This window comes from Panthera uncia (genome assembly GCF_023721935.1).
Source record: "Panthera uncia isolate 11264 chromosome A1 unlocalized genomic scaffold, Puncia_PCG_1.0 HiC_scaffold_17, whole genome shotgun sequence".
NCBI classification, from domain to species: domain Eukaryota; kingdom Metazoa; phylum Chordata; class Mammalia; order Carnivora; family Felidae; genus Panthera; species Panthera uncia.
The window spans coordinates 84,511,493-84,525,954 of NW_026057577.1; the positions used below are offsets into that span (position 1 = coordinate 84,511,493).

Sequence of the window (14,462 nt, forward strand, 5' to 3'; positions counted from 1 at the left end):
ATTATTAGACTTTGGTGCCCTAGTTTTCTGACATCAACAGCTACTTTGAAGAATTATGGGTTACCAATGTGTCACGTACATTTTCACTAGCACAACGTTCAGGTTCCAGATCTGTTACAATATATACCTCCAAGCTTTCCCCCCCAGGGACTACGTTCTCCTAGGCAGGTGTTTGTGAGTGAATGAGTATGTGTTTAAACCATGTTTCAACCCTTAGGAGAAATATCATAAATGCAATACTCTGGCCTATTTTCCACCAACATATTATAAAAGTACTATATGTAATGGATCTTACTAAAAGAAAGCAAGTAGCCTGGAGGTAAAATGTAATGAACTGCCATCAAGAAGTATGGAAGAAAAGTCTTTCCTTTGGCTGAAATGACTGAATAATTTCCTTGCCTGGGCACATTTAGCAATCACAAAGAGGTTGCTTAGTTTTTCTGTTTTGAATATACAGCCGAAATGGAGTCATAACATGACCCTTGACTTTTAGAGAGTCAAAGTGAACTTCATCTAGTTAAACACATAAGAGAATCACCTTGGGAATTAGAGATCTGAATCTTTACTTGTACCTTTAAGCCAACTAGGGTGACCTTGAGTTTGTCCTTTAATTTCTCATGCACTCAATTTCTTAAATTATAGAAAGACAACATGGTCAAGTAGGTGTAACTATTAAGGAGTCTTCACAAAACTTGGTATCACATAAAGTCTCTCTTGTTCATAACTCCCTGCTCCTAAATTCATCTTCTAAGGATGTTTGAATCTGGGCCTCCTATCCCTGGAGTCCTCCTACTTGTAAACAAGGTCTCAGAGCTTCACTGAAGTTGTTTTTATTTCCATAAAAAGATTCATGAGGATATTAAAATGGTTTGCAATCAATCTCTCATATTTTTTTCCCCAGGACTATGTTCCATATTTAGTTTGATTTAAGAGTAAAAAACATTAAGTAAGTTATGGCTAGGCAGACTTAGGTAATTAAAACATTTCTGGAATACCATAATGTGCAATTGACTGCTAAAGATTTTTTTTCTGTTAATTGGAACTTTTAAAAATTGAAATAAGTAGCTATGTGTCGAATCTGATTATTCCCTACAGGCATGAAAGAGAAGGTTATTTTAAGGGACTATAAGCACATTCTGGTTACACAAATTCAGAACTCAGAGGTTATCTTGGGGGCTGTTTGACAGCAGCTGCTGTGTTGAAGCCATAGCTTCTTAGCAGGGAAGCATCATCCCCCACAAATATGTGTCGTACTAAACTCAGATCAAGGGTGTGGCGATGGGAAACGTAGGAGAGGTGTGATGGTTAAGAGCTCAGACTCCAGAGTCAACACACCTATGTGTCATTTCCAGCTCCCATCCCAGTTCCGCTGCTTACCAGCTGTTTGACCTTGTGCAGGTTTTTACAGTCCTTGGTTTTGGCATCTTGAAAATGGTAGCAATAATAGAGTCTACCTCATAGGAGTGTTGGAGGATTAACTGAGTTAATATACATAAAGCCTGGCACCTACTAAGTATTATATCTCCTGAAGAGGATGTGCAGGCCAGATGAGTAAAGGCGTAAGTGTTACAATAGAGAGTATCCATTGAGGGTTGGGGGTGTTGGGGAAGAATTGATAAAGAAAGCGAGTTGTTGAGATGCCAGATCTTGGAGAAATGTCACTTAAATAGGCAGAAAGGAGTAAAAGAACATTACAAAGTGTGAGGTGGGATTGTTTCAATCAGACACCCTTGTTCCTGTAAGAATTTGAAAATCTTGGGGCACCTGGGTGACTCAGTAGGTTAAGCACCTGACTTTGGCTCAGATCATGATCTCATTGTTCGTGGGTTCAAGCCCCACGTCTGGCTCTGTGTTGACAGCTCAGAGCCTGAAGCCTGCTTCAGATTCTATGTCTCCCTCTCTCTCTGCTCCTCCCCCATTCATACTCTGTCTCTCTCTGTCTCAAAAAAATAAACATTAAAAATTTTTTTTTTAAATCTCTGTATTACGTATATTTAAGCTGATATCTAGTTTTTCTTTATACATTTAAAAAATTGCAAAGGATGTTTTTCCTGGAATATAATCAATATTGACATTTAAAAATAAACATATCCAGTGAGTAGCAATTTGATACCAAATCATGCATTTTTAAAAAGGCCTGAATAAGATCTTTTTTTTTTTAAGTTTTTTATTTGAGAGAGAGAGAGAGAGAGCACAAGCAGGGGAAAGGGAAAGAGAGAGAGAGAGAGAGAGAGAGAGAGAGAGAATCTTAAGCAGGCTCTACCCTCAGCACAGAGCCCTACATGAGGCTTGATTTCATGATGGTGAGATCATGGCCTGAGCTGAAATCAAGACTTAACCAACGGAGCCACCCAGGCTCCCCAAGACCATCTTTTAAAGTCAAATTTATTTTCCTTATTTTTTTTTATTATTTTATTTTATTTATTTATTTATTTATTTATTTATTTTATTTTATTTATTTTATTATTTATCCTTATTTTCTCCTTGAACTCATATTTCTATTCTACTTCCTCACAGAATTTTAGCTTAAAGGAATATTCTTATGCTTGAGTGTTGTTATTGGTTAACCTTTCATTACTCTTATAAAAGAAATATGTATGTATATATGTGTCTATATATTTAAATTTAAGATTTCTGTTATCCTAAAAGTATTAAATATGATGTGCATTGAGTTGTAAAAATTATTAATAGTATACAGTTGATCAAAAACAATCTCTATATATTACCAATTTTGTCATTTGTTTCATGAACTTTAATGGAAGCCTTTCAGTGGGATAAATTATACATTTTGTATCCCCATATATTCATGTGTCCATTGGTGAATGTTATGTATTGCCAGAATGAGATAGGTTTCAGCATCGATTTTTTTACTAATTTTTTTTTAATTTTTTATTTTTTTAACGTTTATTTATTTTTGAGACAGAGAGAGACCCAGCATGAACGGGGGAGGGTCAGAGAGAGAGGGAGACACAGAATCTGAAACAGGCTCCAGGCTCTGAGCTGTCAGCACAGAGCCCGATGCGGGGCTCGAACTCGCGGACCGCGAGATCATGACCTGAGCCGAAGTCGGACGCTTAACCGACTGAGCCACCCAGGCGCCCCCTAATTTTTATTTTTATAAGTGTAGGGCAAAGGAATGATGTTACTACCATAAATAAGTAGGTGGCAATAGAAGGAATCTTATTATAGGAATGCCATTCAGTCCTTTGAACTCTTTATGAGTTAGATTCCATAAATCACAGAGTGGTCTATGTCAAACATAAGTTTCAGTTGATTATTTTTAATGATCTGCCTGGCAACTTGATTAGATACCCCTTCAATTTTGTTGAAAGCAAACAATTGAAAGTCACATGTTTTGGAAAAATATTTGTTACTCAGCCATTGAAGTTCAACCAGACACCAGTATTTCACGTTGTCTCTGTCCAGTGCCCACTGGAGTTAGGGTGAGTGAGAGCTATGCTATTGCTTCTTTTTTGGTAAGTTGGGAGAAGGGATGGTGAAAATGTAGTTTTAAAGACAAAAACAAAAACAAGGAAGAACCTCTTGCCTCAACGGCAAGATCAGCTTGAGAAATGAGAGTGTACAGAATCTAGGCTTCCTGCCTAATGGAGCCTTGGAAAGGAGCAAGTCGAGGAGAACAGGAAGTAGGCAAGTTCAGAGTGGCTGTCAGTGTGGAGGATATTCAAATGGACCATTGTGATTATTCCAGCATTCTTTCCTCACTTGTCCTAGACCAGGCCAAGTGTGGATCATGGGGAACGGAATAGGAAAGCTTCAGTGTTGTGAGCTGTTTTATTCACCTCCTATGGAAGGGCTTTAGTTAGAGCTTGCCTGTTTGGGATTTAAAAAAATGTTACTGATGTAGATGTTGTGTTCCCTCCCAGACAGAGCTTCAAAAAAAAAAAAAAAAAAAAAAAAACTTTCATTTCTTAAAATTCGGGTGGGTTAAGGGAAAAAAAAAAAAAAAAAAAAAAACTTTCATTTTTTTATCTTAATGTGTGTGTGGGGAAAAAAAAAAAAAAAAAAAAAAGCTTCCAGTTTTATTGTGTATTCTTTCTGTCATTAGGTCTTCAAGTATATTGTAGTTAATTGGTGTCATTTTTAACCAAAATTCCAAAATTTGCAATCCACGGAATCAAAATGCTATATACCTTTCATGTTATACATTTACTTTTGTGTCATTGTGAGAATTTCTGAAATGAAAAGCATAAAATATGTAGACTAGTGCCAAGCGCATAATAAGTTGATCAATAAGTAGTAGTAGTAGTTATTTATATAGTGCTTTAGAAATAAAACAAAGTAGTGCATCACCATTTTCTTAAATTCAAGACTTGGAATGGAATTTACTCAAATTTATATTCATGAAAGCAGATGTTAAAATTTTCACTGGTGGAGAAATAATCAATGTGAACATTTACAGACCTGGAAATCAGCAAGTACCTCAGAGGATAAATTAGATCTCACAATGGCTGGTAAGTTGAATAAGTCAACATGGAGAAAAAGGTCATCCAGTTGTGGGAGTTATTACCATTTTTATTCTTGGTACTTTCAAATGTGAGTACGGTTTTTAAAAATGATAATATTTACTTTTTAGAAAACAGCATCTCCATATTGACCTACTGAATTTATCATTGTTGCAAGACTTGTCATTAAAGTTTATGTTTTGAACTAAGCAGTGTGTGTTAATAACCATGAGTGTCAGCTCCTGGTTAAGTTGGATAAGTTCACAAAAACAATGTCACAAAAGTAAATACATAATGGGAAAGGCATTTTTATATTTTTGATGATTTAAATATAGGAAAAAAGATACTAAATAATCCCAAAATTGGAGGGGAAATATGCCCTGGTTTTTCATGGCAGCTTTTTTTGTTAGCTGTCATTATTGTTACCATTGTCCTACTTTGGCTATGAAGTGACAACTTAGTCACCCCCTCTGCTCAGACACAGATTCAAGAAAAAGGAATGAGGGCAGCAATTTGATAACAAGGTTGCATTTGTGCCCAAGAACCTATATTTTAAGGATACTCACTGAAGACCTTCTTTGAAACTTAGATGCGTTTTTTGAGGATTTATTTTGTATGATTTCATATCTATGTCAAATTCAGTTAAATACCTCTCCTGGGTTCTCATCTTTACTTTTCATTTTCTTAGATGGGTGTGGGTCATTATTATTCCATCTTGATGTAAGGACTTGTCCTAATCACACATTCAGCATCACTAAGAAGATACCGAATTCTTGCCAAGTGTGAGACAGGTTCTGTTTTGCCCTTTCTACCAGGCTGCTCCCTTCTACTCCTATAACCACTGGAGTATGGTGAGTGATGTCCGATTTCTAAGGTATACACCTTGGAAAGGTACACTTTCCATTTCAAAATTGCTAGAATAAGGTGATTGGGTTGGTGGAGAGGATTGGACCAACTCCGAGGTTTTGCAGGTCAACGTTAATTTCACCTGTCCAGATAGGTTTTGTACTGATCTGATGGTGAAGAGAGGAAACTGTGTGAGACAGTTAGGCCTAGAATTCTCCAAAGGCCATCAGCTGCTGGTGCTATGGCCCCAGGCTCACCATCTGCATTTCTCAGTCACTTATCCCCTCTACCCCCCACCCCCGCGACATTTCCTTCTACCTCTTCTTTCACCCACAAAGGATGTGTCAGAGGTGCCTTTCAGTGTTTCTATCCACACAGAAAGGAGTACCCTTCTCAGTTTTGTTAAGACTGGTGCTTAGCAACAAAATCAAAAGGTGATGCCTCCCTACTTTGACCCCTTGCCTACTCAGTTTCATCTTTTTCCCTCCCTTAGAAAATAATCATCTTTTAAAAATGCTTAAGGGGCACCTGGGTGACTTAGTCAGTTAAGCCTCTGATTTTGGCTCAGGTCATGATCTCATAGTTCATGAGTTCAAGCCCCAAGTCTTGCTCTGTGCTGGCTTGGAGCCTGCAACCTGCTTTGGATTCTGTATCTCCCTCTTTCTCTGCCCTTCCCCTGCTCGTCCTCTATCTCTATTATTTTGTATTATTTTTATTTTATATGTGTCTCTCAAAAATAAATAAACATTTAAAACAAATAAAAATGCTTAAAATTCTATGTATACAAGTAATGTATACGCGTACTCTTTTCACAAAAATTTCACACATTATAGTGTATCAGGTGAAATATTTCTGGAATCTTGTGTGGCCCGTATCCTCTACTCAAGAGAGGTAATCCAGATACCTGTGCATGTGCACACACTCTCTGTCTCTCTCTCTCATATGCATGCATACAAGCACACACACATACATTTGCCCACCTGTAGAAAGAGAATACTGTGTCTGTTCTTAGCATGAAGTTCATCGCAGTGTACAAGTGCAGCATTCACTTTCCGCATCAGATCTTTCTATACTCGGGCAGAGAGCCACCTCATTCTTTCCGTTTGCTACAGAGCATTCCCTAACATGAGTTTTCGGGTTTTGTTATTCATTTGCCTGTTGATGAGCATACAGCGTATTTTCCGAGGATTTTGCCATTGGCAGCAGTGCACAGTGAATGCACTTGGGCTTGTCGTTAGTGTTATCTTAGGTAGATAAGTGAGATCATAGTGTCTTTAATTAATATGTGTTACTTTATTGGCCTCTAAAGTGACTATGACATTTAACAAAAGATTTTAGATGGTTTTAAAGAAGTTTTATATTCTGGCAAGGCTGTCACCCTATTTTCATTATTTTTTATTTTATTTGTATTAATTATTCTGTTACTAATTTATTTTACTCAGGTGGCACTTGCAGGATATCAGATCCCAGGTCAGTACCCTCTCCCCTTCTTAAAAAATAATCTGGAGGTCTCCTTTATACTTAGAGTCACAGCAAAGCTGCTCTAATCTGGTCCCAAAGCAACTTCAACTTTGTCCAGTGGTGAGCTTGCCAGTGAGACATGGTGGCTGAGAGGCTTAGTACCACTTCTGTCCACCTTGTGATCGGGAGCAAGGAATTTCCAAGTAGGCTTAGGGTCAGGATTGAATGAGTTATCACATGTAAAGTATATGGTACATAGTAAGCATTCAGTCATTGTTGGCTGGTTCTTGCACATGGCTGTTATCCTTCACTCAGCAACACTTACTGTGTACCTGGGAGCATAAAGATAAGGAAGACATAGTCTCTGTGCTTCAGGAGTTTACATTGTAACATGCATGTGTTTGCTCAAAATTAAAGTACTTATTCCCTTATCTTTCTGGCTAAACTCTGTCCATGGCCTAGTTTGCTTTCCTCTTATGTCAGCTGATTTCTACATGATGAGGGACTGCCTATCACATCTTAACAAATTCTCTTTAATGGTGATTCTGCATCTACTACATTCCCAAGATGTCGTTAACACCTGGAATGCAAAGATGGTGTGTAAAACAATCTGTAAGAAGGTCACAGGCACTAGGGAGGGGAAAAAAGAAAAGAAACTTCAGGGTCCTGAAAGACTCTTTCGGCTTCTCTACTACAGCTTTCCACCCGTGGACTTGCTCTATTCTTTTTGTTTGTTTATTGTTTTTGAGAGAGAGAAAGAGCATGTATGTGCCCATAAGTGTGGGGAGGGGCAAAGAGTGAGGGAGACAGAGGATCCAAAGTGGGCTCTGCGCTGACAGCAGTGAGTCCGACACTGGGCTCGAACTCAAACCATGAGATCATGACCCGAGCCTAAGCAGGATGCTTAACAAACTGAGCCAACCAGGTGCCCCAACTTGCTCTATTCTTACCTGGCATTACCTGTGTTAAGAAAGATAAACAGTCTCCATTCTCTCTTTCCAGGGGGCAGAGTGTAAGGTGTTAGCAGCAAGGAGGTACTTCCTTCTTTTTGTCAAAACCTGGGAATGGCATCCCCCAGCCCCACCCCTTTGGACTACCCTTGTTAAATAGGGGCTGTTTTCATTCCCAGGATTGAAGAAAACCCAGAGGGGCATAGAAATTCCTGGCCATTCATGCGCAGGTGGAACCACTTTGGTAAAAGTACCTTTTGCTGCCATATACTGCAAAGATTGTGCAGACCACTGAAACCACTGGGTTTATACCTGTGCCTTCCAGAGAGTTCTCCCCTCAATCCCGTGAGCTTCTTTGGGAATGGCACACCTTAGGGAGCTCTCGACACAGGATAGGAAAAGTTATCTCTCTCACACAGATTCTTCTTTAAAAAGTAATACATTCTCGTTGGTAACTCAGGGATACCTCCTTGCTTTTATTGCCATTACAAAATTTATTTGGTTTATTCATAATAAGTATATTAAGTTTGATCTTATTCTGTCCTGGTGCAGAATTTAAATTAATGTCTTGCTGAAGTGTGAATGGACATCGAGGCTCCTTTTAAAGGATCTTTAAGCAGTTGTTGCCACAACAGGATCTGAGCATAATACTGAGCTTGAGAAAGATGATTTTCTCAACAGAAATAATTTATTATTGCTAGAGGTAATATGAAATTATTAATTTTTTTTTCTTGAAGCATGTTTTTTGTATATGTTTTCCAGAGATAAATGACTTGAAATTAATGACACTCTTCTTTGTTGAGATTTTCTTTCATTTCATGTAGTCTGTTGACCCCTGAGAGAATATCAGTCTACAGAGGAGAAAGCATGACGCAATGCTGAAAACCCTACGAGTGCTTCCAGTAGATTAGAGTTTACTTGTCCTTTGGTGTCCTCCCCAATGCTGCATGGGGGACTTCATCCCTACTGTTGCATTTTGTGTTTTGGCCATCTTTGGTTCATTTGTAGAAGCTTATCTGTTAAAATTCCATGTACATTTCACTGGTTTTGAAAAATGTTCTTTAATGTAAACCCACTAAAAGGAAAGTTTGCTTAGAAAGTAATACATTTCCTGGGCATCTGGGTGGCTCAGCCAGTTAGGCATCCGACTCTTGATTTTGGCTCATATCATGACCTCACAATTCATGGATTGAGCCCCGCTTGGGCTTAAGAATAAAGTAATGCATTTCCTAGTTCAGAGAAGTTCTATCATCAATGTATGTGATTTTTTTTTCTTTTAACTTCCCAATACTAGTGAAGCTGTTTGGATCAGCTAGCTATATTGGCAGGTTCTTCTCATAATTCTTGGAAGGAAAGATATGTGTATCTTCCTAACTGGGAAGAGGTTAATGGTTCAGACTATGGCAGGAGGGGAAAAGGCTACCTCCTTACCCCACTCATGGAGGTCCTACTGTTCATTACAGCCTTATGAACGGAGTAAGGAGCTGAAAGCATCTGTGACTGAGGTCGTTGAGTTGCAAGAGTGACATCTACCAGAAAAGAACTTCTATGAGAATTCTGAAAATTCTGTTGATGGGGGCAGGGGGTGGGGGCACTTCAGCCCATTTAGTATTGTCACTGTATTATTATTTACGTTTTCCAGTGTCCAGTGTACTTCTCACATAAACCTTTAGTGCCTGGGCTGCCTGCATTTACATTCTTTTCCACAAATCCCACAGATTCAAACTTCCTTTCTTTAACTGTTTGCTTGTACCTTCACTGAGCCCGGGAGATTCTTCTTGGCTCCCAGCAAAAGTCCTCCTTGCTCCCTTCTTCTGTGCGCCATTTCTCTTTACACAGCCCTCTTTGTTTAAAGAGTGTACTGGTTATCAGCACACCACGGGAGATTGTGTGTGAGGAGTAGGCAGTGGTGGGGAATAATTAAAATTGCAGGTAAATGTCCAGGATTCTTGGAACCTTAAAAACCTTACACTGTATGAAATTGGATAGGACCAACCTTTCTTCTTTTGATTGCTTGCTTTCCTGATTGCTGTCTTGAAGATCCTGTATCTCCTCTACATACTCAGTCTGTATGAAGAGTGTTGGATCTCTTTGTAACTCACCTCTCCATCTCTAAAATAGACCCCGTGCTTCACTAAGGACAAGTAGGTATAGTTAGGGTAGCATGACAGATAGAAATTAGTGAACAGTTTAGGCTTATCCAAGAAAATAAATGCTTGATACATCTGGGACTTTTTCAAGCTGTCCTCTGCTTTATATAGCAAAGGGCAAAATGAATCACTCCATAACAAGGGGTCCTAAGAGAAACCAAACTCAATTAAAATTGATTTAACTTCTGGGGAGCTCTCCAGATTATACTCCACAAATACTAATATGGTAATATCACTTTCAGCCATAAATCATCTCCTTGGATCTCTTGTCTCTTTTCCTAGATTATAGATCATGGGCAATAATAGACTGTCTCTTGAACCAACAGAGTGTAAATTTCTGCTTCTAATTTCCAGTGTGTAAGGTGAATGGTGAAGAAAAAGGCTTGCATGGCTCTGTTGGGGAATGGCAGTGCAGATGACAGGTGGACTGGCCTGTAGCAGAGCTGACCTTTACTCGTTTAATGTCCCCTTTCCCCTGCAGAACTCTTTGGAGAATCATTTGCATGTTACATTTCATCTGCATTTATCTCATCCCAGCCTCTTCGTCCTTCTGTTGAGTTAATATGTGCCCCGGAGTGCTTGTTTTCTGCCATCTGACAATTTAAAAAAAAAAAAAAAGAGGCGGGGGAGGTGGGGAAAGGTGAATGGCAACACATTTAGCATGAAAGATGGTAAAGATAATAAGAACAGAAAAGAGGAAAAAGTGTGTAACTTTGCAAGGAGTTCTATACAGCATATTTAAGAAAAGCAGAGCAATTAGGGTACCTTGGTGACTCAGTTGGTTAAACATCTACCTCTTGACTTTGACTCAGGTCATAATCTCACATTTTGTGAGTTTGAGCCCTGTGTTGGGCTCTACGCTGACAACATAGAGCCTGCTTGGGGTTCTGTTTCTTTCCCTTTCTCTCTTCCTCACCCCTGCTGGCTCTCTGTCTGTCTCTCTCTCTCTCTCTCTCTCTCTCTCTCTCTCTCTGTCTCTCTCTCTGTCTCTGTCTCTCTCTGTCTCTGTCTCTTTCTCAAAGTATAACTTAAAAATGTTTTTTTTTTTAAAAGAAAAGTGGAGCAATAAACTTCTATTAAGGTACATATTCTTTTAAATTTAGGAATAGACGGACAGTCTGTGGAAGTTTCCAATATTGTGGACATCCGAAAAGAACATAACCGTGAGATTGCAATGAGAATTTCTTCTAGCATCAACAGCCAAAACAGATTTTATACTGACCTGAATGGATACCAGGTAATTTTCCTTTAAAATCTGTAAGTAATGGCTATGTTAGTGTGTAACTTTTATATATGGTAATAGGCCAGTTGATTTTGGGTGCTTCGAAAATGCTTAAGTTTAAAAATTATTTTCAAAATAAAACTGAATTTTAACAGGTACTCTAGGTTCCTTATTCAATCAGATTTCCAAAGTTAAGACAAGTATTTGAGGGATTGGTTTGTAGAACATCTGATTGGAAGGGTGTATTTTCTCAAAGGAAGATTTGGTGACCATTTGCATGTTAATTCCCTTGATGCCAAAATGTATATAAATTTGTCTAATAGAAAGGAAGCATAATCAGGGGTTGAAGAAGTGTGTATTTTTCCCCTCATAAGGAAATGGTCTGTGCATATTTAACTTATTACATATATACTTTAAAAAAAAATTTAGGTTTATTTATTTATTTCGAGAGAGAGGAGAGAGAGAGTGGCAGGGAGAGAAAGAATCCCAAATAGGCTTCACACTGTCAGCACTGAGCCTGACGCGGGCCTCAAACTCATGAACCGTGAGATCATGACCCGAGTCAAAATCAACAGCCAGACACTTAACCATCTGAGCCATACAGGCACACCAAATACATATATACTTTTAAATGTATAATGTATTAATGAGCTCTTTTAAATTTCATGAGAACTCTTCCCCTCTTTTTATGAATAATGTATATATGTTCACCTTAATACACACGCATATGTGTACATGGACACACAAATACAAACGTATCTATTGAGAAATGTGAGTAGGTATGTATTTAATCAAAATGTTCACAAAATAGTTTGAAATAGTAATGAGAAAATTGACTAAAAATCTTTTCAGATTGTCAGCTCTCTAATTTAATTGGGCTCTTTTGATTGTTACCTAAATTTCTGTATTCAGAGTGTATGTGTGTGACAACGTATCTTTGAAATAATACTATTAAAAACATTAGCATGTTTTCGAGACATTAGCGTTTTAGAAATTTCTGGCTATGAATAGAAATAATTTCACAACAAATGCTTTTACTTTGTCTGATTTTCAACTGGAAAGAGTGAAAGGGATTGTGATAATTTTCTCTTCTACAATTTCCTGCAAAGGTTAAATTTAAACCTTTTTCAAAGCATAAAAATTACATTATACACTTTGAATTTACATGTTAATTCCACCACAGCTGTTTGGTTTTCAAACGAATCCCCGACTTTATGGTGATTCATTTTCCTTGTATACAAAAGAAACTCTTTTCTTAAAATCTTACAGAAGCAATTATTTGTATGTGTGGGTGTCTACATGAATGAAAAAAAAAATAGTACAATAAATATGTGTACTAATATGTGTATAAATAAATAGTACAATAAAAATGTGAATTTTCTTTTCAAGGATCAAGCATTTGAATACATGGGAAAATATTATTTCTAAATTTATAACCTAAATATTTCTGCTTTTAAAATAGGCCTATTAAAAAAACAGACTTCAAAAAAAAAAAAACAAAAACATTTTTTTGGCCTCAGAAAGAATTGTACTTGGGCAAAACTAGAAATCTAGACCCACAGGTAGGGAGTGAGAGTGACAGCCCCAGAGTTCTGACAGTTTAAATGTCCTTTTTATGAGAATACAAGTTAATTTGAATGTGAAGATCAGGATTACACAGGAGAAATGGAGAATTCTTTCAAACTATCCTTTTTTTTTTTTCCTCCAACTTTTACAGTTGTTTCTCTACAAGTGTATTAATTTCCTAGGCCTGTGACACAGATGACTACAAATTGGGTGGATTAAAACAACAGGAATTTACTCTCTCACAGTTCTAGACACCACAAGTCCAAAATCAAGGTGTCCTTAGGGCCACACTCCCTCCAAAGGCTCTGGGGAAGTATGCCTCCGTGACTATTCTAGCTTCTGGTGGCATCAGGCCATCCTGGGCACCATTGGTTTATAGACACATCCCTCCAATCTCTGCCTCTGCTGTCACAGAGTAGCTATGATGTTCTCTTTGTATCTCTGTATGTGTCCCTGTGTCCCAATTTCCCTCTTCGAAGGACACGATTCATTGGATTAGAGCCCACCCTAATCCAGGATAACTTGATTATATCTGTAGAGATCTCATTGCAAAATAAAATCACATTCCCAGGTTCTGGATGGACATGGGTTTGGGGGGACACCATTCAGTACAACCAGTAAGTGAAGGACACACTACAGGGTTTCTGTAAAGATTAGAGATCTTATTTGTGAGATACCCAGTAGTGTGCCTGGTGTTAATTGGCACTCAGTATGTGTTAACTATTATGTTAACTTTGTACTTCTTTTTTTCTCGATTGTCATGTCAGACTTTCGTGAGTTTAACAGTAGAGATGTCATTTTTATGGTATGAATAAGATACACCTGATAACTGAGTCCCTGTGTGGTTTGAGTCTCCTTGACCCCACCCAGCTTAGTGCATTTTCAGTCAAAAAATAAAATAATGTATTTCATGCATTCAGATACTAGACCAAGAAAAATTGAAATTTAGAACTATCTACATTGAAACGAAACAGGAAGAGTAAGCACTGAATAGTTTTTAAATATAAATATGAATTTGATTATTTTAATGTAATATGTTAGAGGATGTGATGAGGGGATCTGTGGTATTTATTAAAACTGATTCAAGAATTTTAAGAGATATTTCTTGAAAGGGGATAGAGAGCTATTATGCTTAGCATTCATTACCAAAGCGGTATGTTAGACTTAGGTGAGAAATGAATACTTAATACCTTTATAATTTGTTTTATGCAAATACTGGAAAGCTAGAAGACTTTTGTTAAAGATTTTTATTATGAATTTAAATAGGAATGCCTATTTTTAAAACCAGGATAAGTTCTACCTTTCTCACTTTAGAGTTTTTTTCTAAGATCCTTGTGATTTTTTTTTTAATATTGTTTTGAAGAATGTTTTAATTTTCAATTTAGTTCTTTCTTTGAACAAGAAAGGAAGCTATACTTTTTTCTCTTTGGAAGAAAACTCATCCATAGTCAGTACTAATTTTTTAAATCACATATGTAAATATCACTTGATTTCTTTTTTTTAAAGTGAACTGTTTGGTCTTATAGATTCAGCCTAGAATGACAATGAGCAAATTACCTCTTCAAGCAAATGTCTACCCAATGACAACAATGGCCTATATCCAGGATGCCAAGCATCGCTTGACGTTACTTTCCGCTCAGTCTTTAGGGGTTTCAAGTTTGAAAAGTGGTGCGTATTGTTTGGGTTCTTTTTTGCTCTTTTTTTTTCAGTTCCAAGTGTATAATTTTTCTGTTGGTCATATGTACTAATTATTATCTTCAGACACCAGCCACCAGAATATTAGTTAATTTTGGGTTTTGTGAAA

At 37.5% G+C, this 14,462-nt stretch overlaps 1 protein-coding gene across 4 annotated transcripts in view; it reads left to right on the forward strand.

Moving 5' to 3' along the window:
* MAN2A1 (mannosidase alpha class 2A member 1) overlaps positions 1-14,462 on the forward strand; it is a 166,564-nt gene that overhangs the window by 125,957 nt on the left and 26,145 nt on the right. For all 4 annotated transcript variants that reach the window (XM_049647694.1, XM_049647695.1, XM_049647696.1 and 1 more), the window contains 2 exons: positions 10,974-11,107; positions 14,185-14,326. In XM_049647694.1, coding sequence (XP_049503651.1) covers positions 10,974-11,107; positions 14,185-14,326 — 276 coding nt within the window. The remainder of the gene's footprint in view (positions 1-10,973; positions 11,108-14,184; positions 14,327-14,462) is intronic.